Here is a 27239-nt window from a genome sequence, read left to right on the forward strand (position 1 = left end):
CCAATGGTGAGAGGGGCCAAAGACCAAAGCAAGCAGAGCAAGGAATGTAAATTTTACCTGTGTAGGGTAGGCCAGTTTGTATACACACTCATACAATCATCTCTGTCCCCCATCCAAGCAAGCAAGAGGCGTTATCAGAGTTTAAGGGCACACTCCAGCCTTGCAAAAACACTCAGGGTATGAAGGAGGCCAAGTGAGGAGTGTCGCTTCAGGAGAGTCCCGAGAGGCAGATAGAGAAGTCTTAAAAGGCTGTATTTGGCCCCTGGTCCTGAGATTCCCAACCCCTGGTTTACATTGTAGATTGTGTGGAAGACGGTTAGAATTTTGTTTTGCACATCCTAAAAGTCTAAAAGACTAGAAAAGGTCCTCAAATGCAAAGATGCATCACTGAACACTAAAATCAGGATCATTCAGACCATGGTATTCCTGATCTCTATGTATGGAAGTGAACGTTGGACAGTGAAAAAAGTAGATAAGAGAAAAATCAACTCATTTGAAATGTGGTGTTGGAGGAGAGCTTTGCGCATACCATGGACTACAAAAAAGACAAATAATTGGGTCTTAGTACAAATTAAACCAGAACTATCACTAGAAGCTCATTTGAATTGTGATGTTGGAGGAGAGCTTTGCACATACCATGAACTGTGAAAAAGACAAATAATTGGGTGTTAGAACAAATTAAACCAGAACAGTCACTAGAAACTAAAATGATGAAACTGAGGTTGTCATACTTTGGACACATACTGAGAAGACATGATTCACTAGAAAAGACCATAATGCTGGGAAAAACAGAAGGGAGTAGAAAAAGAGGAAGACCAAAGAAGAGATGGGTTGATTCCATAAAGGAAGCCACAGACCTGAACTTACAAGATCTGAACAGGGTGGTTCACAGCAGGTGCAATTGGAGGTCACTGATTCATAGGGTCGCCATAAGTCGTAGTCGACATGAAGGAACATAACAACAAAAGGCAAGCCACCAGTTAAAGTGGTGCATACCTTAACGATGACAGAGCAGAGGTGAAGCATCAATACACGGCATTTTCCATTGCCGTCAATGGCGGCATCTGCTTCCTTGTTTGACACCTGGCCTTTGGAATCTTCCTGTGCACAGAGTCCCATAAGTCCACTTTCCCACTTCTCTTCACAAGCTACCACTTACTTTTTTAAAAACATCTTAAAATTCTTCCCAGGACAGGGACCTGGAGAGACTGCGTCGGAAGTGGCTGAATGTGCTTACAAAACGCCAAGAGTATTTAGATAAGCAGCTGCAGAAACTTGTCGGAAAGCCTGGTAAGCGAAAACATAAGTTTCCACTGTGGCTAGATGGTACCTAGGTGGCTGGGAAGCTGACAGAGAGTCCAGAGGGAAGGCTGCAGGATTATAATTTGAGCCTCCACATTTGAAGGCAATCTATCTCTGAATATTTATTTATTTATTTAATTTCATTTATAAACCGCCCTTAGCCAATGGCTCCCTGGGCGGTGTACCACATACAATAATAACAATAATCAACAAAAATCGCAAGATATAAAATACAAAATACATAATAGCACTACCTGATATTAAGGTAATTAAAACATTAAAATACATACAAATGCATTAAAATGCCTGGGAGAATAGGAAGGTTTTGGCCTGGCGCCGAAAGGATAACAACGTAGGCGCCAGGCATACCTCCTCGGGGAGACTGTTCCACAATACTGTCTTCTGGGGACAAGCAACAGGGAAAGGTAACTGCCATCATGCCCCATTTGTGATCTTCGGAGGACATCTGACCTCAGCTGGAGACTAGGTGTCCTGTTTTGATCAAATACAGCCAGGCAGTCAGTTTAAGTCAGATATTAGGGAAGTGTTGGCAATGAGTTTAAATCATCTTGAGACCAGCTTGTTGGGTTCCCCCATGGAATCCTGGCAATTCTAGTTTTCAAACAGGTGCTGGTTCTTACCCTCCGGCACTCCCAATTAGATCTCTCTAGCTCAGCCTTCCCCAAACTGGTGCCCTCCAAAAGTTTTGTACTACAACTCCCATCAGCCCCAGCCAGCACAGCCACTTGATGCCAGAGCCGAAGGGAGTTGTAGTCCAACACGTCTGAAGAGCACTAGGGTGGAAAAAGCTGCTTTACGTCCTGTGGAGCATTGCTGCACTTAGGATTCCGTGCTTGGGAGCCATTGCCCTTAAACAGGTTTATTGCTAGTTTAAACTGGTTGTGTGGATCTGCCTTGCAGGAAACTGTCTACACATTATTTTTATTTATTTCATTTCCCAGCCTGGCAATGTTTGAAGCGATTTCACTGTATAGTAAAAACATATATGAACCGAATGCATATGTAAAAACAGTTAAAACAATTGGCTTGTATAAAACCAATTTTAATTCCGATGTGGATACCTGCTGGAATAAACATGACAGTAACACAGCAACAGAACAGGGAGAATGTAGGCCCTCCTTCCATGAATATCTGTAAGTGTGAATTTGGACAAGGGTGGCACTTTACTTGTCCCAGAGCATGGGGATCCCCCCCCCAGTAATTTATTTATTTAGGGCATTTGGTGACCAGGCAAGCAACAGAGTTTTCTAGGAGTGGTTCAGACATCAAATCTGTGTTAGAAATGCTTTTTTAAAAAACAATATGTTTTTAACCCTTTTTTAAAGAAGTTTTAAAGCTTTTAAAAAAAATGTTTTTAATGGTTTGTTTTAATGTATTTTAAGGTCTTTTTATGATGTTTTAAAGTGTTTTTAGCGTTTTGTTTGCCGCCCTGGGCTCCTGCTGGGAGGAAGGGCGGGATACAAATCCAATAATAATAAAATAAAAAAATAAATATTTAAAACGTTAATTAAAACATTAAAAACCAGCCATTCCGTTCCCTGTCTAAAACCCAGCATCAGTGGGGTCTTGTTGCCCCCCAGAGCTGCCTTCCAGCTCCCCCTCTGTGTTGCAGTGATCCTTTTTATTACGGGGCAGGATCTGCTTGTCTGTTTCAGAAGTCCCAGTGAAACCTAAAACTCTGTTGACCTCTTCCAGACAAAACAGAGGACGACGCAGATCGAGAGGCTCAGCTGTTAGAAATGCGGCTGACCCTTACGGAAGAAAGGAATGCTGTCATGGTGCCTTCCGCCGGCAGCGGGATCCCCGGAGCACCAGCCGAGTGGTAAGGCCTCTGCAGTAATTCAGCAACGAGACGCAGCCTTTTCCTTCCTGCTCTTTGCTTGGGAAGGTGGCCTGAGGGTAGGACTGCCATGCACCAAGTCAGGCCATTGGTCCGCCTGGCTCAGAATTGTTTTGCATTGGCTAGCAGTGGCTGTCCAAGGTTTCAGACAGAGAACATTCTCGGCCCTACCTGAAGTCATCCCTGATTGTACCCGAGACACCGTCTGCATGCAGGGTCCCAGGCTATGGTCTGAAGGCACATGAGGCCGGCTCCCTGCTGAAGCTAAGCAGGATCAGGTCTGGCCAGTGCCTGGATGGGAGACCTCCTGAGAACCGTATGTAAGCCGCCTTGAGTTTCTATCATGAAAAGAAGGTGGGGTATAAATGTAATAAATAAATAATTAAATATTATTAAATTTCAATTGGGTTTTAGGCCCGGTTTTGGCACCGAGACAGCCTTGGTCGCCCTGTACGATGACCTATGTCGGGAAAGAGACAGAGGGAGTGTAACTCTGTTGATTCTCCTTGATCTCTCAGCGGCTTTTGATACCATCAACCATGGTATCCTACTGGAGAGGCTCGCGGAGTTGGGAGTTGGAGGTACTGCTTGGCAGTGGTTCCACTCCTACTTGGCGGGCCGTCTCCAGAAGGTAGTGCTTGGGGAACATTGCTCGACACCGCGGGCTCTCCAATATGGGGTCCCGCAGGGGTCAGTTTTGTCCCCCCTGCTTTTTAATATCTACATGAAGCCATTGGGAGAGGTCATCAGGAGTTTTGGAGTGCGTTGTCATCAGTATGCTGATGACACGCAGCTCTACTTCTCCTTTTCATCTTCTTCAGGTGATGCTGTCGATTTGCTGAACCGTTGCCTGGCTGCGACAATGGACTGGATGAGAGTTAACAAACTGAAGCTCAATCCAGACAAAACTGAGATGCTGTTGGTGGACGGGTTCTCTGATCGGATGGTGGATATATACCCTGTCCTGGACGGGGTTACACTCCCCCTAAAGGACCGGGTTCGTAGTCTGGGAGTCTTTTTAGACTCTTCCCTCTCACTTGAGGCTCAAGTAGCCTCGGTGGTTAGGAATGCGTTTTACCAACTTCGGTTGGTAGCCCAGCTACGTCCCTATTTGAGTAAAGAGGACCTTACATCAGTGGTACATGCTCTGGTAACCTCACGTTTGGATTACTGTAATGCGCTTTACGTAGGGCTACCTTTGAAGACAGTTCGGAAGCTACAACTAGTGCAAAATGCGGCGGCCAGCTTGCTGACAAGGACCAAGCGGTCCGAGCATATAACACCTGTTCTGGCCAGCTTGCACTGGTTGCCAATATGTTTCCGGGCTAGATTCAAAGTGTTGGTATTAACCTATAAAGCCTTATACGGTGCGGGACCACGATACCTTGCGGAACGCCTCTTCCAATATGAACCGGCCCGTGCACTATGTTCTGCTACGAAGGCCCTCCTCCGGGTTCCAACTCACAGGGAGGCCCGGAGGGTGATGACAAGATCTAGGGCCTTCTCAGTGGTGGCCCCCGAACTATGGAACAGTCTCCCCGAGGAAGTACGCCTGGCGCCGACTCTGCTCTCCTTCCGGTGCCAGGTCAAAACCTTCCTATTCTCTGAAGCATTTTAAGTTACACTGATTTACTTTTAAAAATGTTTATTGTATTGGATTGTTGATTGTATTTTAGTATTATTTTGTTATTCATTGTATTTTTATGCTATTTTATGTTCACCGCCCAGAGAGCTATTGCTAGTCGGGCGGTATATAAATTTAATTAATGATAATAATAATAATAATAATAATAATAAGGCAGATGCTCTACTGCTGAGCTGCGGCCCTTCCCCCCAACATTGGAATCTGCCTTATCCCTCCTTGGCCCATCTAGCTAAGTATTGCCTGTGCTGACTGGCAGTTCCTCTCCAAGGTTTTCAGGCAGAGAGTGCTTTCCAGTTCTGCCTAAAAGTGCCAGGGATTGAAACTCAGACCTTCTACATGGGAAAGAGATGCTCTATCGCTGAGTGCCAGGTCGTTCCCAGTAACCAGAGGGGAAAGCTGTACTGTGCCAGTGAGGGTGGCCAAGGGGGGAGGCCTGAGAGGAAGAATATTCAGTTGCCACACCGGAAGTGGCAGAGACGTGGCTCCTCAGCTGGGAATGGATGCACAAGGCTTGCTAGGAGGTGGGTGTCCATGGTTTCCCAGGCAGACCATAAGTAGCTGTCCAAGGGGTTTGCAGGATAAGAGAAAAATCAACTCGTTTGAAATGTGGTGTTGGAGGATAGCTTTGCTCATACCATGGACTGCAAAAAAGACAAATAATTGGGTGTCAGAACAAATTAAATCAGAACTATCATTAGAAGCTAAAATGATGAAACGGAGGTTATCATACTTTGGACACATCATGAGAAGACATGATTCACTAGAGAAGACAATAATGCTGGGAAAAACAGAAGGGAGTAGAAAAAGAGGAAGGCCAAACAAGAGATGGATTGATTCCATAAAGGAAGCCACAGACCTCACCTTACAAGATCTGAACAGGGTGGTTCATGACAGATGCTCTTGGAGGTCGCTGATTCGTCGGGTTACCATAAGTCGTAGTCGACTTGGAGGCACATAACAACAAAGCTAAATTCTGCTGAGTTTGTTTGAAATGTATAAAAGGAAAAAAGAAATGTGGGTCCCAGGGACTGAGGGCAACTTAACAGGCTGTGGAATGCCCTTTGCTAGCAATGCAAGGGGGTCACGTGGTCCACTGAAGAAACTTCCCTTGCCCCTAAAGTAGAGGTGTGCCCTTTTCTATTGCAGAAGCAGCAGCAAAGGCTGAATGCATGCAGTGACTTTGTTCTCCCTTTTCAGAGATGCTCAAGAGGCCTTTGCCCCTCCAGGGGTTTGAAATAACATCCAAGAAAGTGAAGGGCAGGAGGGCGGGGGATGGAGGGCAGAAAGGAGTGAAGGCGGGAAAAGCTGGAATGGTTTCAATAATTTTCCTTAGGCTCAATATAAACGAAAGCAGCGAAATGCTCTTTGCTTAAGCAACAGAGTTATTAAGCAAAGTTTAATTATGATCTTCTGTAGAAACAGAATCAATATTTATGGCTACTGCACTTTAGCTGATTTAAAAGAAAAATGTTAATGCTAATTGCCTGGTTCATTCACTTAAAAGGCCGCTCCTTACTAGCAATAACTGCATCTGTCGGAATATCGTGTTGGATTCCGGGTTCCACGTCCCCGAGTTCTCTTTAGTCAGCACGTATGCCACAAGATCTTTCATTCAGAATGCTAATAATAGAATTGGGCCTAGCCTGCAGTCATCTCTGGGCCACAGGAGCTGCAATTATCAACAAGCCAGGGAATTCTGCACTTAAAACTAAATTTGAAGTCTGGTTAAGAGAGTGATCCGCCAGCCAGGGTCGCACCAGTTCAAATATCATGTCAGCCGTGAACTTACTGATTCATCTTAGAGTCATAGAATTCGTAGGGTTGAAAGGAGCCTATAAAGCCATCACTTCCAACCCCCTGCTCAACGCAGGAATCCAAATTAAAGTATCAACAGCCCCCTTCCCCAACCCAGCCACTTGCAATATAAGCAATATAATGGCCTATCTTAAAGGATTCTTGCAAAGATTCCTGAGATTATATTTGTGAAGTGTTCCGAGTACTGGAAAAAAATGTTATATTACTATTATTAATTATTAAATTTGCATCCCAACCTTCCTCCCAAATTGCCCAGGTCAGCAAACACACAAAGAATAAAACAATTAAAACAACTAAAAACAATTCAGATGCAGACTTATATAATGATGATGGTGATGATTTATTAAATTTCTATCCTGCCCTTCCTCCCGGAAGGAGCCCAGAACAGTTGAGGAAGGATCTTTTAGGTAAATGCCTGGCATGTTTTAAGTGTAAATGTAAATGTACTGCCTTCAAGTCGATCCCGACTTATGGTGACCCTATGAAGAGGGTTTTCATGAGGCTGAGAGGCAGTGACTGGCCCAAGGTCACCCAGTGAGCTTCATGGCTGTGTGGGGATTCGAACCCTGGTCTCCCAGGTCGTAGTCCAACACCTTAACCACTACACCACATTGGCTCTTAAAAGTGGACACCTAAATATATAATGAGAGAAGTGGCCCACAGATTAATGTCCCCCCCTTTGCTCTTGTAAATTCTGGACCTCAGCACCATGGTCATGACTGCTTTGGATATTTTAGTGCAACAATATTTTAGTGCAAGCACCTCCAAACCCATCTGTGGAAGGGAGAGAACTGTTTCTGGATCATAAAAGCAGCCACTTTGCCTAGATAATATTTTCTGTTATTTGCCCATTGCAGTAACTATGGAAACTAGAGTCTTTTAATAATACCTTTAACCCATCACTTGCAAGGTCAGTAACTGGGACAGTGGTGTTATTTTTTGCAGTTACTTAACTGTATGCATCGGAGTAAGTAGCAAGAATGATCTACTTAGCATTTGAGACACACAGACACTTGTTCTTGCTACTGAGAATGCAGTCTTGGTTGGAAACTGGCATTGGCAGTACTGATTGTCCTCTGCATCTACCAGAGTAAATTGAGATAAAGCTTCATCCACCAAGGTTATCATTGCCTTGACCTACAATTGCCTGGGTACTGAATGTAATAACGCCACGGCTGTGTGTCACAGGGGACGTGTCCTGAGTTAAAATCTGCCTCAATTGATATGCCATTGTTGCTCATGTCTCTTGCTTTCTTTTAGGACACCTGTCCCTGGGATGGAGACGCACATTCCAGTCATTTTCCTTGATTTAAATGGTAAGTTGCAGCGCAGACCAGCGCAGTGAGATTCAAAATAACAATGAAGTGATGTGAACAACTTAACAAAAGGAATGTAACAAGGATTATCTTAAGTAGCAGGATGGTGGAAGAAAAGCAGGCGTGCAAGCAATGATTGGGGGTGTTGGTCAGCCATCTGCTCCTACCCCTCATTCTGCTCCCCAAACTAGAGCCTTTTGCATGGTGCCTTCAATTCCTGTCTTCTAGCCTAAAGGGTTAGCACAGGGGTAGCAAACCTTTTTTGGCCAGGGGGCACATTTTGAAATCTAAAACTGTCATGGGGACCACAAAATACCCATTTCGCAGAAGAAAAATGGGCGATGCTGAGATACCTCCCTACAACAGGAAAACGTCTACACCCTCCAAACATATGGAAAAAACATACCAACAAAGGCCCCCCTCTGCAAAAAAAACCCCCAACAAGAACAAAAAAACCTCTTGATTTTTTTAAAAAATTACAAGGGTCAGGGAGCTTTGACAGGTGCTGAGGTGGGGGGTTCTGAGGGCGTTGCTGGGGTTTAGTGGCTCTTTGAGGCTAGATGAGAGTGCTGTGCACGCAGCCTCAGTAGTGCTGCTGTGTGTCACAGTACAGTGGAGGCTGCAAATATGGCAATCCCTTTTATCTTTGTAGCGGATGACTTCAGCTCTCAGGATAATCTTGATGAGCCAGAAGCTGGGGGCTGGGACGCTACCCTGATTGCAGAAGATGAAGATGAATTCTTTGAACTGCAGATTGTAAAGCACCACGAAAGCGAGGTAAGGCACAGAGTGGGTGATAAGGTCCAAGCCAAGATCTCTTTCCATTGTTATCAGTGGAGCAGCGTTAACAACACCCCCAGGAGAGAAGTGGCATAGAATAAGCAGCCCTGTGTTACTTAGTTATTTAAAAATGTATAACTCACTTCTTGAGGAACTTGCACCACAAGGAGCTGCAATCGCCAGTAAAAACCAGCTCAGTTCTCTGTGACTCCCAGTGCATTTTGAGGCTAGCTTGAAGCCATAACTCACTCCTAAAGAATCTGAAGAGGTGGGGACAACTGTGACATGGCCCTAGCTCTCATTGAGGTGGTGAAACTGTGTTTGCGCTGCATGACTTTCAACTGCAAATGGAGAATCACGTGGCTGGGTGCTCCTCCAAGCAAAAATGTTCCCTAGGAGCATGTTGAAAAGAAAGGATCAAACATAGCCTTCTCCCCAACATGCTAGTTTTCTCTGTGTATGGATTTATTACTATTGCACAGAGGAGCATTCCATCATGTGTATCTGTAAAGGAAGAGCAAATGTTTATCTCATTGAGAATTAGGCCTTAATCGTAGATGTGTTCTTAATTTTTTAATTACACTTGTTTTTCTGAGTATTTAGCTCTGGCCAAGAGCAATTTTTGATATTGTTTGGGCAATAAGGAATGCTTCAAATGCGACAAATTCCAGAAGGTTGTCAGCCTCCCGCCTCCGGTCAAGCTGAGTTTAGTTTGAGACAAGGAATACACCAGCAGAGCCTCCTTGTGGTGTCCGTACAAGGACTGAATTACTGCCAAATGTCCTCATGTGCCCAATTCAGGAGCTGCTGTGAGGGGAGTAGTTCCTAATCATTAAAGAAATAACTTGCAAGACCTCGTGCAGATCACACGTGGCCTCCTTCTGTCCATCCACTCTGCTATAGTCTCCCCATATTGTCTGGGGCTGATGGGAGTTGCACTCCAAAACATCTGGAGGGCACCAGGTTGGAGAAGGCAAATGTATTATTTATTGATTTGATTTATATTCCCGTGCTTCCTCCCAGAATGCACTGGGAATCTCCACTTGGCTGTGGCTGCTCAGGCTCTGAGAAATGCTGTGAAAAACACTTTGCTTATACCGTCTCACTTTAGGATACACAAGAAAGTCCAGACAGATGAGAAACCGTACAAATGCTTGGGATGCAGGACGTGGTTTGCTTGACAACCATACCTTATGGGCCACCATAGTATCTGCACCTAAAAGGGAACCCTGTAAATCCTTGGAGTGGGATTGCACTGCAACTGGATCCCAAGTGAGATCACGCAAGCCCTGTCCCTCGGCGCTTTTAAATGGACTGATCTTTTACCATAACATTTAGTGGCTATCTATGACTTAGGCTGTATAAATAGTATTGTGATCTGGCTCTGAAAGGTTAGAGATACACAGAGCTATTATTATTGTATGGTTTATCCTGGCTTTTAATAACGTTTTGGAGGAAATAGACATTTAAAATGGTTTCAATATTATTTATTGAGTGTGTTGTGTTGATACATTTTGGGAGGCATTTTTTGCCGGAAAACTGGCCTCTTAAGTCCATGTTTTTATTACCTTTTTAGTTAACAAAATTTATATACTGCTTGATTGTAAATTGAACCTCTAAGCTAAGTGGTTTATTAAAAAAAGAACATATTCATTCATTCATTGAATATATATTCCTAGTACAGTGGGGGAGGAGAGCGTGGGTGGGAGTCTGAGAGTTTGTTTGTTTGTTTATTGCATTTGTATACCCCCCATAGCCAAAGCTCTCTGGGCGGTTTACAACAATTAAAAACATTAAAAACAAAAATACAAATTTAAAAACACATTTTTTAAAAAAACAATTTAAAAACACATGCTAAAATGCTTGGGAGAAGAGGAAAGTCTTCAAGTTCAAATCCCCGCTCGTGTCTCCTGGGTGTCAAGGGCCAGCTAAAGATCACCCCACAGGGAGTGTCTCAGGGGTTATGTGCCCTGCCACCTGTGCAGCCGTGAGCAAGCTGCATAGTCCCAAGGAGCCCAGTTGCCCCCCAGCTGGCAGTTGCGGACAAGGAAGGGGCTGGCTTGTGCAGCTGTGGCAAGCTGAGCAGGCTCTCGCCAGCTGAGGAGGACTAGCCTCAGAGGGAGGCAATGGTAAACCCCCTCTGAATACCCCTTGCCATGAATGCCCTATTCATAGGGTCGCCATAAGTCGGGATCGACTTGAAGGCAGTCCATTCCCATTTCCCTCCTGAAGGAGCACAGAGTGGCAAACTTATCAACAAAACAATTGAAGAAAAAGAAAACCGTTCTAAAGCAGTTAAAAACATTCTAAAACACAGTTATCAATAAGAGACAGAATTAAAAACAGTGTTGTTGTTTATCAAAAGTTAGTCTACAGTAGGCTAAAAACACATTAAAGCACACATAGATGTCTACATGTCCGGATAGGTTTGCCTAGAGTTGTGAAGGCCTGGAAAAAAATAGATTTTGAGGGATTCCCATTTGCCCCCCCTTTTCTAGGCTAGACTGTTTTTAGCAGGCACCAAAAATTATTATTTCTTAACATTCTATCCTGCCCTTCCTCCCCAAAGGAGTCTGGGGCGGCTGCTGGCACCAAAAATTAACATGCATGATTGTCATACACACATGGGGTGCTTGCACTTTTCCACATTGGAGGTCCACTATAGTTGACGTGTCCTTACGAGTGAGGGAGAGCCAAAGCGAAACCACATGCCGCAGCTTCAGCTTTGGCTCTGACTCATCTTCATTGTTAGGCTGTCCTTGAGGAGCAGAGCTGGCCCCACTGAGCATTTGCCCCTTACCAAGCGATGCTGTATCCCAGCGGCCTCTTCTCCCCAGTCCTTTTTCCAGCTGCTGTACCAAATGATCTCCCGCTGGAGCTCACTCGTATTCCTGCCCCCTCTGCCTCATTGCCCGCTGGGTGTTGGATTCTGAGAAGATACACCCAATGGGCATGGCAAGCTGAGAGGGACAGCTCTCCAAACTAACGCCCATACGTACCTGTCTGGGATTTAAGATCATCTGTCTCTAGTCTCCTCTGCGTGCCTGGAGTGAAAGATGTTAGATTGACAGGCACGCGGGAGAGAGCTTTTTCAGCTGTGACCCCCAAGCTCTGGAATACCCTACCCCAAGAAGTTTGCTCTGCTCCCTCCCTGATGGTTTTCCGGAGACTTCTGAAAGCGATCTTGTTCCAGAGAGCCTTTGGGAAGGACGAAGGTAGAGCCTGACACTGATTTTATGATTTTATGCCTTCTGCGTTAAATTTTACCTTTAGTACCAATCCCTATATATATATGTATATATGTGTGTGTATGTATACAGGCATACCCCGCTTAAAGTAGCTTCACTTAAAGTAGCCTCGCTATAAAGTACATGCTCCAGACTCCACCACACCCCGCTTAAAGTACGTGCGCTTCGCAATAACGGACACTTTATTGGCATGACGCCGCTGCCATCTAGTGGTAATTGCCTGCAGTACAAGTGAAGATAATTGCTTCCCTTTAAGTACATTTTCACTTAAAGTGCACTCTCCGGTCCCATTGCGTACCTTAAAGCGGGGTATGCCTGTATATTGTATTTTAATTTATTTTAATGTTTTTGTGATGTTAGTGCTTACTATTGTATTATGTACGTGTCTGATTTTATTTTTGTAAGCTGCTCTGAGTGCCCTGTTATAGGGTAGAAGGGCGGGGTAGAAATATTTTAAATAAATAAATAAATAAAATCTTATGATGGGTAAAGAACTGCCTTGTGCAAACTTCCTGAGCCACTTTGAGCATGGTTTTTAACATGGAAAAGCGGCATACAAATAAACAGTGCTGACGATGTTTGCCCCGGGGGTGATGTCTGTGTGTGTTGTCTTGCAGGTGAAGGCTGAAGCTTCGTGGGACTCCACAGTCCATAACTGCGCCCAGCTCAGCAGAGGGACAGCCGCAGAGCAGAGAGTCTTCCTTATTGTGCGGGTGACAGTGCACCTCAGCCATCCTGCAGAAATGCAGCTTGTCCTTCGCAAGCGGGTCTGCGTCAGCGTCTACGGCAAGCAGGTACAGCTCGTAAAGACATTGAACTTGGAAGGGTCGCCTCTCTGCATCAGACCAAAGGTCTATCCAGCCTTGCATTCTGTTTCCTGTAGCAACCAGCCAGATGCCTGTCTCTCTCTCTCTCTCTCTCTCTCTCTCTTTTTTGTTTTGGTCCTAAGTTCAAATATACAACAGCTCTTCCTATTGCTTGTCCTCAGCGTGAGTTATCATTGCTACGATGCGAGTGCTGACCTCATCTGAGGCAAGGGCTTGTGCAAGGCTCAGGCTTGCTATAAAAGAGCCAAGCTCTGATGTTGCTTCAGCAGCAGTCAGCCTTCGACTGAGCCTTATATGGGCGCAGCAGTTCAGTCTCAATTGTAAACTCTGCCTTTACGGACCTCTTCAGTTAAAGGGCCCCAGCCCATCCGGCAGACTTTTACTCCGCCAGGAGGGGGAGACTGTTTGTATTGGGGCAACTGTGATGGAGCCCTCTGTGTCAGAGGATAGCAATGCAACATCCTCAGATCAGAGGGGCACTGGTGTCACATGCTCACCCTGCAGGCATGCTTGTGGGGCTGTCCCTACATGCAGTTCCCCTTCTGACTCAGAGTCCTTGATCTTCTCCCCTAAAGAAGGGGAATCTGATCCCGGAGTCATGACGATCGTGGCCAGCAGCCATTGATAGTATTGGAGGTAGGTATATATTGCAGCGGAGTGTAGAAATGAATAGTCTGGTAAGATTGGTGATTGAAAGGATAAAGAATTATGGGTGTATTACTACTGGGAATAAAGTCATTCTGACTACAGGCAGACACGTGGCCATCGTAGAGTCATGAGGCTTGCACCCACAAACGCTATCTCTGACTGACTAGAAAGGAAGAGGCAGGGAGGAAGTAAAGCCTGAGAAAAAACAGACAAGTAGTTACTAAAGAAGGAATCAATGAGGGAAGAATAGGTTGCCTTTCTGTCTATCATCCCGTCCCCCCCCAGATCATGTTACTTGTTACGAACTTTGGTGCTTTATTCCCTACAGACAGACCCTATCCTCCGTGCATTTTTCCATTCATTCCTCCACCCCAGTCTAATTACCATTGCTACATCTTATGACAGAATTCTCTAACTGGTTAGTTATGGTTTGGATTAGAGAATGCTAAAGTAGTTTTGTCATCAGCCTTTTTTGAGGGGGGGCAAGAACCTGTTTATATTCTTGGCCTGTTCTCTAGATTCTTAGCCTGGTAAACCAGACTTAAAACAGTTGTTACCCTTTCACCAGCCCTCTGTTGCTGACACAGTTCTGGACAGAGTTTTTGGTAATGTTTTATAGAGTGCCTCCTTAGAAATATTTTCTTAGGTTGATCTCTGTCTGCTACTTGATGGCTGAGTAGTTAGCTCTGTTACTGCACCCCTGAAGATGGTGGCTCTGGGTCCAACTAAAAGTCCAGTGGGAGCTCAGATGAACTCGCTGAGCTTCACTGGCACATGCAAGCGTTTCTCCGTTAACTTAGGGCTGGATACAATGCAGTGCACTCTCTGAAGTATTCCTGGCACTGCAGGAGACAGGAAAAGACAGCTGATTAGGCATGGTTGGGGTAGGTTTTGATGGCTCACACTCCATCAAAAAAACCAGGGTCCCTTAACATGGTAGGGGCTGGAAATATTGCAGTGAAGCTCTGCTTTCCATTAACAATAAATTCTTGCCTTTTGGTTTAACATCTTGAACAAAAATGCCCAAGTAATTTGCAATGGATTTTGGTTTGTTGTCTTTTCTCTTTGTCCTTTGCTCTCAAATCCATTTGGAAAGGTGGGAATCTATTGTTTATCTCATCAGTGAGTGGCTTTGGGGTTCACCTCGTGGAGCGTTCCCACTGGCTCAACCCTCCTGCCTTATTGACTCTCTTCCTTTTCCTTTCTTTCCATTCTTCCTTCTCCCTGGCTCCGCGGCAGTCGCGAGAACACTGCATAGAGGCTCCAGGAGGGTAGTAACTGATGACCACCACAGCATCTTGGCAAACTCATTCTCTGCATGGCTTCGATGCGCGTAAGAAGCTGAAGTATTGAGGACTGTTTGCGTTGTCGGCAGCGCTTGCTGCTGAAATAGATATTTCATCTTCCTGATGCTTTTTTTTGGTCTGTTTTTTTAAAGGCAACGTCTGATAGGTTGCACCTTCGTGGCCGCCTTCTGCATGTTAGCAAACTGTGCTTCAGCAAATCTGTGCTGCCAGCGGGTCATCCCATCTCTCATCTTTGCCATGTAGTCAGCGTTGTTTTGGTGGCATGCATTTGTGATGGGGGCCCTTTTCTCTTGCCATGTGCTGAGATGTTGTTGTTGTGATTGGAAAGTGGGCTGCGCGGTTTGTGTGCTTTTTCTTACTTGGTCTACAACAGCAGGTGGACGAGTAGGGACAGAGGAAGCGGCCTTATACCAAGTCAGACTGTTGCTCCATCTAGCTCAGTATTGTCTGCACTGACTGGCAGCAGCTCTCCAGTCGCAAAGGCTGCTTGAGAAAATGCACACAAAGCGCTTTGAGTGCTTAGCATTTATACAACATTTTTTCCTAAAACGGCTGTAGGGAATACCTAGCCAGGTGAACCAATTGTCCAATTTGGTACAAGGCAACTGTCGGCGTAACCTATAATTGCAGTAAACAAATGATAAAAGTTGTGTTTCATATCAAAGAAAGCAAAAGGAAGTCATCTTGGTCCATAAAAACAGTTCCAAAACCCAGAGCAGCATTCCCCAACTGCGGGGGTTGAAAAGTTGTGTTTGTGTCTGTTTTGGTGGCCCACTGACCTCACCAGCGGACTCACGGGATGAATGTCTGCAAGTATCTCATGCCTGTGCTAATCTGATATGGATATGGATATGACCCCTCGTAATGTGCTAGCATTTCACCTTTAAGTAGTAGACCAAGAGTTCGTTGAGAGCAGGATCCGCATTCAGATTCACCAGGAAGCACTTGTTATCGCCAACTTTGATCCCGGAAGATTGGAGAGAGATGCCAAGGCTTTCCAGTTGCTTCTGCCGCTCCTGCATCAAGAAACAAAATTCTATTTAGAAAGCGGAAGAGGTGAGGGGAAACGACAGACAGAACATAAGAAGAGCTTGCTGGATCAGGCCAACAGCCCATCTAGTCCAGCATCCTGTTCTCACAGTGGCCAACCGGATGCCCTAACGGGAAGCCTGCAAGCAAGGACTGAGTGCAACAGCACTCTTCCCACCTGTGATTCCCAGCAACTGGCATTCAGAGGCATTCTGCCTCCAACAGTGGAGACACAACATAGCTAGTACTCATGATGGCTATGTTCTATCTAACGATACGGCCGCTATCCTCCACTGTGAGCAGTAGCCTTGTCCTACATAGAGGTCTCACGTTTGGGTCTCTCCCAGCTCTCCTTCCAGAGGTCATGTCATTGGAGAGGCTAAGGATGAAATATGAGGCCTTCTGCTTGCAAACCATGTCCTCAGCCACTGAGCAATGCCAGAACTCTCCTCCCCCCCCCAGTTCCGCAGAGGTGCTCAGCTGGCTTGGTACATATCAACCACTGCCACAGTCCTCCATAAATTGCTTTTTAGCTATTCACCGCCACCAACACACAAACCAAATGTGCATTTCAAAAATCGTATCAATAACCTTCCAAGGCGTCCAGTCGTTTGCAGCAACGTGGGATGACTCATCTCTGCGTTAATTCAGGAGTCGGGATTTTAACCTCCTGAGGGACCTTGTCAGCATAAACAATGGCTCTGCCCCTCTTAAATCATTGTTGGCAATGATCCCTGTAGCCGAGGATCCAGTGACCAGTCTTGTCTGCAATTCAGAGCACAAGGAACTCTGAGCTCACAAAAAACCTGTGCACATACATTAAAGGGGGGGGGGGTCATGTTAGCTGCACTGGTTAAGAAGTCGCTGTGCTAGATTTTCTGTTATTTATTTATTTAAGTTATTTTAAACTCGGCCGTTAACCCAAGAGGCTCTCAGAATGGCTTACAAAACTCAGAACTAGGGTGGTCCCTGCCCTGAGGCTCACAATAAATAATATAAAATGACATGGCACACAAGGAAGAAGGAAGGGGAGGGAGGAGGAAAAAGCAAGCTCAAGTCTTATAATGCAGTTATATTTAGTTCAGTCTATGTAGATTTTAGGTTGCCTAGAAGTGCAGCCACTCCTTTCAGATGTCAGTGGTGTGGCTCTGACTGGCTTGCCCCTGATAAAGAACAGTCCCCTAATGTCATCAGTGGGAGGTCTGGCTGGCTTACCCTCCTGGAAGGCACCCTTCCCCCCACCCCACGCTCTTCCAATCAGATTGAGGAGCACAGTAGGTGGCATTATCCAAGCTGGGAAGATGGGGCAGCTATGCAAATGTAACATTTGATGCCAACACAAGGAACTTGGGGTGTGTTCCCATGCTGGCTTTCTTGGCATCTAAGCAATAGTCCCTCACCCTGTGTGCAATGTGACAGGACTCTGCTAGGCACACCCACATCCTTCCACCTTGTGGAAAGGTTTGGAGAGATCCCACAAACTGGGGCATCTCACATACCTCTGTGCAAAGGTTCCCCCATCATACAATGCAGCAAACGGAAAGCTACACGTTTTTTCATTGGTAGAGTCACAGAGGGATGCAAGGTGCCCTTTTTAAAAAAAAAAAAATCCCAAATACAAAAGATAACCTTTCCTTCTAAGAACAGATGATAGCTTTGTTTCTTAAGTTATAATTCCTTCCTTATCTTGAAATCAGAGGAAGGCAGTGGTAAACCACCTCTGAATACCACTTACCATGAAAAATAAGTCGGGATCGACTTGAAGGCAATCCTTTTCCATATCTTGAAAAGCCTCCCTTGCCTTTGTTGTTATGGGATTAATTTAAACATAATTGCTTAAAAGTAGATGGCAGATCGACAAAACCATTTTCAGCTGGTTGATGATCTGACTTGCACATGTGTGTGTGTATGGGACGGGGGGGGGGACTCGCAGAAAGTAAATGGCCCGTATTTGGTCTTCCCTTTAGCTAAGCTAGGAGTTGCCTGCTTTTCCCCTGTGCTAAGCTGCTGCTGATGTGCATATTGGCTTCCTCCTGCTGAAAGAGATGCGCATGCCTTTATCCTCGGCTTACTTGAGGTTACAAGTTTTCCTTCCCCTCCCGGCCCCCAGGGTTTTGCTCAGAGCTTGCTGAGAAGAATGTCGTACCGAAGTTCCATTCCTGGCTGCGGAGTCACCTTCGAAATCGTTTCAAATATCCCAGAGGTGAGTATTTTGGGGGATACAAAGCAACACTTCCAACCCTCCTTCCAAAAAAACCAAAAAGAGCCCCTTTCTTCAGCTACAGATACACAGTTGTAGGGTGTTTGCTTAATCTCCTTGCAGGGCACCCAGTTCTTGAAGGGCCACATCCTGGGGTGGAGGGTTTCGGGGTCAGGAGCCAAAGGTGGCCTTTCGTATCTGGGCCTTGGACCTCTCCCCAGGCCACTCCCCTGCTCCCCTCACTGGCCCCACTTTGCATACCCCTGATTTTCTTTTTCCCCTGGCTAGAATGTGTCCGTACCTCTGATAATGTATGTGAGTCTGAGTGGAAGTTAGTCTACTGTACAAGGGTAACGTTTGCATTCTTCCAACCACTTTTGCCTGTGACTCTGCCCACTACTGGCATTTGGCCCCTGAAAGGTTGTCCAGAAGGGAATGTGGCCCTCGGGCTGGAAAAGGTTTCCCTGCTCCTGATTTAGGCTATGCCAGCCCCCTGTCCATATCCACAGCTAATGGGGACAATTTGCAGGTCTCTCTTGTTTGACCTCCTTTGGGAGGTCATGGTGAAGAGGACATGGATTTGCCTTTTCCAGGGACTTATCTCATGCTTCTAGCTCACAGCTGAGCGTATTGCAGGCATGTGCAGCTATCTGCTTTGACGGGGTCATCTTAAAGACCCTGGTTGTTAATACTGAGGACTATTCAACCACATACTATCCAGTGGCTGAATGAACACAAAATTGGTCCACTGGAGACCATCTGCACATGGAGATTGTGTTCTACCATTGAGCCTTGATGGGATTCACCGTTAATAACAATAATAACAATAATAACAACAACAACAACAACAACAATAATATAAAACACATTCAGTTATAACGCCCCTTCCACCAAAGGGTTGGACTACGACCTGGGAGACCAGGGTTCAAATCCCCACACAGCCATGAAGCTCACTGGGTGACCTTGGGCCAGTCACTGCCTCTCAGCCTCAGGGGGAGGCAATGGTAAACCACCCCTGAATACCGCTTACAATGAACACCCTCTTCATAGGTGGCCGCCCAGCTCCAGAGATTCTTGGATGAAACAGATTATCTGGATCCATTTCAGTCTGGTTTCAGGCCTGGTTACGGGACAGAGACAGCTTTGGTCACCTTGGTGGATGATTTATATTGTATATTTTTGTATGTTTTTAACTACATGTAGTTTTGGAGTTTTAGAGTTCCAGTTTGGAAAAAGGGTGGGGTAAAAATAAAGTTTCATTCATTCATTCGTTCATAGGGTTGCCACAAGTCAGGATCGACTTGAAGGCAGTCCATTTCCATTTCCATTCCATCAAAGGATAGCACACCAAACATATATAATTAAAATAACGACGATATATGAAATAACATAACAGCTCCTAATGTCAACCATCGTCGTAAAAGGCACCTAACGCCAATGGCAGTCTCAACTTAGATCTCAGTTTGCAGTCAAATATGCGGATTGGCATTTTATTTTATATCTCGTCCTTCCAAAGAAGCCAGGGGTAGCAAACATATCTGTGATTTAAAAAAAAAATTAAAACAAAATAAGAATATTTAAAAACTGTTAAAAAAAATCTAAAAACAACAAAACACAATGATGCATGTAACCAGTCACGTGTCTGAATAGGCCGGCTGAAACAGAAAAGCAATACAACGATGGTGCCTTCCTGTCAATAGGCAGGGAGTTCCAAAGAACAGGTGCTGCCTCACTAAAGGCGTGACTCCTTACAAACGCAGAATGGGCATTGCGTGGCACTTGTAAAAATGTGAGTTCTGCAGGACAAAGTGACTTGAGTGGGCATGTACAGCATAAGGCCATTCCTCAAGAAAACATTTCCATAAGCATGCAATGCAAGTTTCTTGTGGTTTGCACCTTTTGCTTTTTGTCAGACAGTAGATTTACTAACTTGCAATGGTTTGTCTCCGTTCCAGGATGCTCAGGGGGCAGAGGAACGGGAGGCACTGGCGAGAATGGCAGCCAACGTTGAAAACGCTGCTTCGGCTGATTCGGAAGCTCATATAGAGAAATACCTCCGAAGTGTGCTGGCTGTAGAGAACATTCTTACCCTGGACCGCTTGCGCCAGGTTAGTGGATGCCAAGCCAAAACACTACATGGCTATTAACTTGCTATAGAGTGTGGAGTTATGAGGAAAGGAACACAGGAAGCCAGACCCTTGGTCCATCTAGCCCAATATTGTCTACACAGGCAGGCAGCAGTTTTGCAGGATTTCAGGCAGGGGACATTCCCAGTCCTACCTGTAGATGCCAAGGATTGAACCTAGGACCTTCTGCATGCAAGGCAGCTGTTTGGCTCATTCCTAAAAGGCGCAAGGAAGGAGAAATAGGAAACTAGGGAGCTGCCTTAGTCACACCATTGCTCCATCCAGCTCATCATTTTCTACACTGACTGGCAGCAACTCGCAGGAGATTTGAACTGGGGTACTTTCCCAACCCTACCTGAGGATGCCAGGGGCTGAACCTGACACCTTCTGCATGCAGAGCGGAAGATCTGCCACTAAGCTACATGAAATCAGAGCCATGGGGATTCTTTCTTTTAACTGTTTTAAATATTATGTTTGTAGTCAAGTTTGCAAAGAGCACGTGCTATTGATTTTTCCTTAAATTTATTTATTTATTTATTTGTTTGTTTGTTTGTTTGTTTATTTATTTATTTTATTACATTTATATACCACCCCATTGCCGAAGCTCTCTGGGCGGTTTACAGCAATTAAAAACAATAAAAGCAAATATACAAATTTTAAAACACAAAAACAGTTTAAAAACACGATTTAAAAAAAAATTAGAAACAATTTAAAAACACATGCTAAAATGCCTGGGAGTATTGATTTAAAGGCCTAGAAACTATGGGAAGCGTCAGGGCAGACAAAAGGACGTCCTATTTCACACAGCACATAGTTAAACTGTGGGATCATAGTCATGGCCACCAATTGGGATGGCTTTAAAAGGGGTTTGAACAAATTCATGAAGGATAATGCTATCAGTGGCTATTACTAGCCATGTTAGCTATGTTCTCCCTCCGCAGTATGCCTCTGAATGCCAGTTTCTGGGAATCACAGGTGGGGAGAGGGTGCTGTTGCGCTCAGGTCCTGCTTGCGGGCTTCCCATTTGCATCCAGTTGGCCACTGTGAGAACAGGATGCTGGACTAGTCCACTCCCTGCTCAATGCAGGAATCCAAATCAAAGCATTCCCGACAGATGGCTGTCCAGCTGCCTCTTGAATGCCTCCAGTGTCAGAGAGCCCACTACCTCTCTTGGTAATTGATTCCATTATTGTATGACTCTACTAGTTAGGAAGTTTTTCCTGATGTCCAGTTGAAATCTGGCTTCCTGCAACTTGAGCCCATTATTCCATGTCCTGCACTCTGGGACGATCGAGAAGAGATCCTGGTCCTCTGTATGACAACCTTTCATGTACTTGAAGAGTGCTATCATATCTCCCCTCAGTCTTCTCTTCTCCAGGCTAAACATGCCCAGTTCTTTCAGATGTGTATATAGACAGAAGTGAAGATGCTGTTCTGAATGATCGCTGTAGGCCTTTGCTAGTGTTCCTTGCCTTTGTTCAGCACAAATCTTGTTTTTATTTTTACTTATAGGAGGTGGTGGCTAAGGATTTATTTACCAATTTGTTTATTTATTGCAGGAGGTTGCTGTGAAGGAACAGCTAACAGGCAAAGGGAAACTGTACCGAAAGAGCCTTAGTTCACCAAACGTCAATCGAGTGAGTCTCTACAATTGTGCTTCAGCCTCCCCAAGCACTGTTGGGGGGAAGGAGGGGAGCAGACGGCAGTGCGGCAAGGGCGGCAGGGGCAGGCGGCTCCTCTTGCCGCCGGGAACCGTACGAACTAGGAATGGATGCTGCCGCATCGGCACTTCATAAGCATGACTGTCGTTCAGGCAGGAGTGGGCATCCCTCGGCTGCTGAGCCAACGGTGGAGTGAGTTGACATGGGGAAGCGGAGGGAGCTTGAACAGGTGTGCATGAGCTCAGCTCACCTGTTGGTGCTCAGGCCCTGGCCACAGGGCTGATGCAGCAGCCAGGAGAAGGGGCATCTTGCACGTCTCCTGGTCCTGCCATTGCTTTGGGCTCCGCACCCACCACTAGCCATCAATGCCACTAGCCGCAGGGCCTGTTGTTTTAAATGTCCCCTCTCTCTTTTCACTCTTTCAGCTCTCCGGAAGCCGCCAAGATCTAAACCCGACGTACAGCCTCGCTACTTACAAAGTAAGGCTTCAGAATTGCTTAACAGTAATGAAGAGGAAGTTTGGACACGCTAACAGAATGAAAAACAAAAAATGCCGCGTTGGGAACATAGCGAAGAATAAGCTTAGCAGGTTGGAGCAGAAGCGAGCCAAACTATTTGGTCCATCTGCTTCAGTCTACACTGACTGACAGCGGCTCTCCAGGGCTTCAGATTGGGGGGATAGCCTCAGCTGGTCCATCTAGCTCAGTATTGTCTACACTGGCTGGCAGCAGCTTTCCAGATTTTCAGACAGGGAGTCTCTCCCAGCCCTAGTTGCTGGGGATTGAACCCGGGACTTTCTGCATGCCAGAGAGATGCTCTGCCACTGAGCTACAGTCCTTGCCCTTGCAACTGAGTGGGATGTTGAAGCATAACTTCTATACAGCGTTGACTGAGTGTAGGAATCTTCTTTAAAACATCACAGTGTAACCATTGTGGCAATTAGGCACAATCTGTTCACATCTGTGCACTTTTAAGTCCCACTGATTTCAGCGGGAGCGAGGTGAGAATGTCCTTGAATCGCCAGCTTTGAAACCAACAAGACTTAAGAGTGCTTAACTAACTTCAGCTGGATTGTGCCTGTTCATTCTTACCTGTTCTACCAGCTCTAGTGCCATAACTGTTGTTAGCGAAATGCCGTCAGAAAAGTTTCCTTTTAGGCAGCTCCTCAAGTTTCTAGTTTTTATGACTGGAGCATCTCTTGTTCAAGCATGAGGGCTTTAATTTGGCGGGTGGGCAGGGAATCATTCATAATCTGAATTTTCATTGTTTTCTCTTTCTTTCCTTATGTTTTTGTTTCTTAACTTTTCAACGGTATCCATCCCTCATTGCATGTGTCAGTGTCCAAAGGTCGTGGCAGAGGTAATTAATTCATTAGGTTCGCCCTAATGAACGGATAAAATATATTATCCCGTTCTGGATTGCTTTACCATGAAACTCGTTGCTCCCTAACCCTTAAAATTTGCTTTGGAAATGCTGTCATTATGCTTGCTTCCTTTGCTGCCCTTCGTTAACTTAGGAGTAAGAGTAATTCTTTGGAAGGTGGTGGTACCCACACCAGTGTGGAACTGTCTTTTGCTTTTTACATACTGAGCCTGCCCACTTTATCTGAGTAGTCGAAGAGGTCTTGCTTTTGATATTTAATTACTTGTACGGTGCCATCAATTTACAGAGAGCTTTAGACAATAACATAAGCCCAGAATGGTAGGTCTCTGCCCCAAAGAGCTTACTATTTATAAAGCTATTGACAACGGTATGTGGGGATGAAAACAGGTAACAAGGAGTGAGCATGAGCAAGTATAATTATAGGCATAAGCAAGAGCATAGATTAGGTCTGTTAGACCAGACAAGGAGTTCAGTATCTTATTTCCAACTGTGAACAGGCAGACACTTTTGGGAAGTCTGCAGGCAGGACATGAAGGGAAAACCCCAAACCCGTTGTTTGTCCCAGGCGCCTAGGGTGGTATTCAACACTCCCGAGCCCAGTTGCCCCCCAGCTGGCAGTTGCGGACGAGGAAGGGGCTGGCTTGTACAGCTGTGGCAAGCTGAGCAGGCCCTCGCCAGCTGGGGAGGACTAGCCTCAGAGGGAGGCAATGGGAAACCCCCTCTGAATACCGCTTACCATGAAACCCCTAGTCATAGGGTCACCATAAGTCAGGATTGACTTGAAGGCAGTGCATTTTTCCACCAGCTGACACGGCTTTGGATACAACCCTTAGTATTCAGTGCTACGCTGCTTCTGAACGTGGAAGGTCTATTTAGCTATCAAGGCTTATTTCACCCTGCCATGAATTTGTCTAACCCCACTTTGTACATTTTGCCCTTCTGTCCATCCTGAGTCTACTGCCCATTGTCTCTTGGTCATCCTGAATTTAGTAGGTTAAACTAAACTGGAAGTGTTTAACTGAGAGGCCATCTTGTGAGCGATAAGCCAGGTTGCACGGCCAAATTGGTGACGTGCAAATATGGGTCGACTGCATTCCTATAGCATACCATAATTATGGTTCCTTCGACATGCAACCACCTTGCAAATTGGCCCATTTGTAGGTGACCACTGGCCAGTCAGCTCTGCAGCAGCGGCAGCACAGTAAATGTGGGCGGTCATAGATTTGGCTGCACCCTGAAGTAAGCGCATGACAACTGGCGCCATGCCACACGTTACAGAGATCCCTGCAATCCATCGTCACAATGCTCCAGTTTTGTCCTGTCCCCCAGGCCTCCCCCTTCCCTCCAAAAGCCTAAAATTCCAGACTCAGAATAAACTATGAGAATTGTTTCTGCAATTGTGCAAAGTTAGAATTAAGTGTGGCTGTAGTTCTTCCAATACCGGGATGTGCCCTAGATTGCACATGAAGGCATTGCGCAGGCATGCACATAAATGCTTCTTTTCTAGCCCTTTCCCGGTATGATTCAGAGGGGACTTAACTCAGGGCTGGCAGTAGTGTGCAGTGTGAACGGATATCTGTCTGGTTTCGTGAAGGTTGGGTTGTGTGAATTGTGAACACTGCCTGACAGCTATGTATTTTTGCCTTCCAGGGACAATCTCACTCACTCTCTCACACTGTTTTTTTGCATTCCGAAGCTGGCAGTGAAAACAGGAAGTTTATCAAGCTCCTGTTAAGCTGCCATCCATTTTTGATGTGCAGCATTTGGTGGGGGAAGGGGGTTGTGTGTGTGGGGGGGGTCATCAGTTGTTTGGGGCCTTGTCAAGATACACTGGTTTTCAACCCTGGTAGCCCTGCAGCACTTAAAACAGTCAAAGGAAAGTGGGAGATTTACACATTGGGTTGTGTATCAGCAGAAGCATCAGATGACATCCTGGTTAATTCCCTGCCCCCTCCCCTTCTACAGGTTGCGTGTGAAAGGGAAGGACTAAGACAGCCTTCTCCGCCATCCTACTGTCCTCCGGATACTACAACTCCCATGAGCCTCAGCAGGCATGCCCGTGTTGCCTGGGGCTCATGGGAGTTGACGTCCAAAGCCCCTAGAGCAGCCTTTCCCAACCTTTGGGTCCCCAGATGTGGCTGGACTACAGTTCCCATGATTCCTGATCATTGGTCATGCAGGCTGGGGTTGATGGGAGTTGTAGTCCAGCCACATCTGGGGACCCAAAGGTTGGGAAAGGCAGCCCTAGAGGGTACCAGGGCGGCAAAGGCTGGACTTAAGGTGTGTTTCTCTCAGTGCTGGAGGGGGGGGGTGGATCTGTTACTGTGTGAATTTAGCAAGTAGAGGAAGAAGGTGATGAGTGTTTATCTAAAAGTAGAACCAATGCTAGCAGCTTTGCACGTTGTGTCTTCTGATGCTGAAGCCTCAGGCTGATGGAATTAGATGTTCATGGCGACTAAAGCAGCAGTTTTGTTTTCAAAATGGGAGGTTTCAGTGGGGTTTGCATTAAAAGGGCACCTTGATATGGCCAGAGCCAACTTTGAACAAACCTGCTTCTTTCACCCTGGGCTGGGATCATAGAATAGTAGAGTTGGAAGGGGCCTATAAGGCCATCCAGTCCAACCCCCTGCTCAATGCAGGAATCCAAAGCAAAGCATTCCTGACAGATGGCTGTGCATCTGCCTCTTGAATGCCTCCAGTGTTGGAGAGCCCACTACCTCTCTAGGTCATTGGTTCCATTGTGGTATGGCTCTAACAGTTAGGAAGGTTTTCCTGATGTCCAGTCGAAATCTGGCTTCCTGCAACTTGAGCCCATTATTCTGTGTCCTGCACTCTGGGATGATCGAGAAGAGATCCCGGCCCTCCTCTGTGTGGCTGCTTTTAACACCATATATATTACCTTGCAGGATTAGGCCAAGGTCCATGTAGTCTAGCTCTAGCATTCCCTTTTTAATGTTATTTATTTGTTGAATTTATATCCTATGCTTCTTCCTGAAGGAGCCCACAGTGGCAAACACATCAACAAAGCAATTTTTTTTTTAAAGAAGGCCTTTTGAAAACAGTTAAAAACATTCTTTCATCCAGCAATCTGTGCTGGCCGTGATAGCGGTGGGCTGGGTGGGTAGGGGCACCAGAGAGAGTTGTGGTTGTCCAAATGGGTGAAAGGCAAGTTGCAGGGCTTTTGCCAGAAGACAAAGGATCATTCGGAAGGTGCTGAGGCATCCGTGCAATGACCTTGTGCTAATGTGAGGCAGAGAGCATGATGTTCTTAAAAGTGGCCGATGAGAATTAATTTAATGATGGTTGACCTCGGTGTCCGGTAATTTGGCAGAGGCTTCTCCAGACAAATAATGAATAAGTTTGTTCTTGCCTTTCTCTGTTATTATTATCCGTTTTGGGGAGACTGAAGTGCTAAGCATTATCATTCTGTCTCTGTCCCTCTCTTCCTCTGCCTAACGCTGCATCTCACAAGGAGAGAGAGAGAGAGATTCACAGCACTGTTAGATGGTTGCCAATAAAAGAGGAAACCATTCTGCACTGCTGTGGCTGATGGGAGTTGTAGTCCAAAATATTTGGGGAAGGCTGAGCTGGGTTCTCCCAAAAGAGCACTCACTTCTGCAGTTGCAAGGTGGAGCCAGGTTGTCCAAACGAAGCCATCATCTCTGCACCAGCCAGTTGTTGGACAAAGCGAACAACATCTTGTCTCTGGGCTGGTAACATTAAGTCCAGTCGATTGCTGCTATGTAGTGGTCATTATTGTCAGCACTCATTGTGGATTGACGCAGGGTGGTTTAGAGCCAGCGCACGCTGATACGAGTTGTAGCCCAAACCATCTGAAGGGCACCAGGTTGGGGAAGGCTAGTTTAGAGATTACAAAATAAGATCAGCATATGAGCCTGTTCGATAGGGCGGGGAAAGGAATAGAAATAAATAATGGGTTGAGGGGTGAGGATTAAAGGGTTTTCCCTCCCCTTGCTGATCTTCAGGCATGTGGCAAAACCTTTCTTATTCCAGATGGCATTTTAAGGCAGTGTTTGGTTTCATGATGCCTTTTTGTTGTTTTTCATCTGTGCGTGGTTCATTTTTACGTA

At 45.8% G+C, this 27239-nt stretch overlaps 1 protein-coding gene across 3 annotated transcripts in view; it reads left to right on the forward strand.

The window, feature by feature from the left end:
• The window catches only part of KIF13B (kinesin family member 13B), a 221979-nt gene that overhangs the window by 157549 nt on the left and 37191 nt on the right, over positions 1-27239 (forward strand). For 2 of the 3 annotated variants that reach the window (XR_009762449.1, XM_061625815.1), the window contains exons 27-36: positions 1191-1290; positions 3019-3145; positions 7884-7939; positions 8592-8716; positions 12585-12761; positions 17889-17981; positions 19934-20086; positions 21664-21741; positions 22191-22244; positions 23104-23124. Coding sequence is in view for 2 of the 3 variants with exons in the window: in XM_061625815.1 (XP_061481799.1) it covers positions 1191-1290; positions 3019-3145; positions 7884-7939; positions 8592-8716; positions 12585-12761; positions 17889-17981; positions 19934-20086; positions 21664-21741; positions 22191-22244; positions 23104-23124 (984 nt within the window). In the remaining variant the exon portion in view is untranslated. The remainder of the gene's footprint in view (positions 1-1190; positions 1291-3018; positions 3146-7883; positions 7940-8591; positions 8717-12584; positions 12762-17888; positions 17982-19933; positions 20087-21663; positions 21742-22190; positions 22245-23103; positions 23125-27239) is intronic. The other variant, XM_061625816.1, reaches the window with a different exon arrangement.

The sequence above is a fragment of the Rhineura floridana genome, chromosome 4 (assembly GCF_030035675.1).
Source record: "Rhineura floridana isolate rRhiFlo1 chromosome 4, rRhiFlo1.hap2, whole genome shotgun sequence".
In the NCBI taxonomy this organism is placed as follows: Eukaryota; Metazoa; Chordata; class Lepidosauria; order Squamata; family Rhineuridae; genus Rhineura; species Rhineura floridana.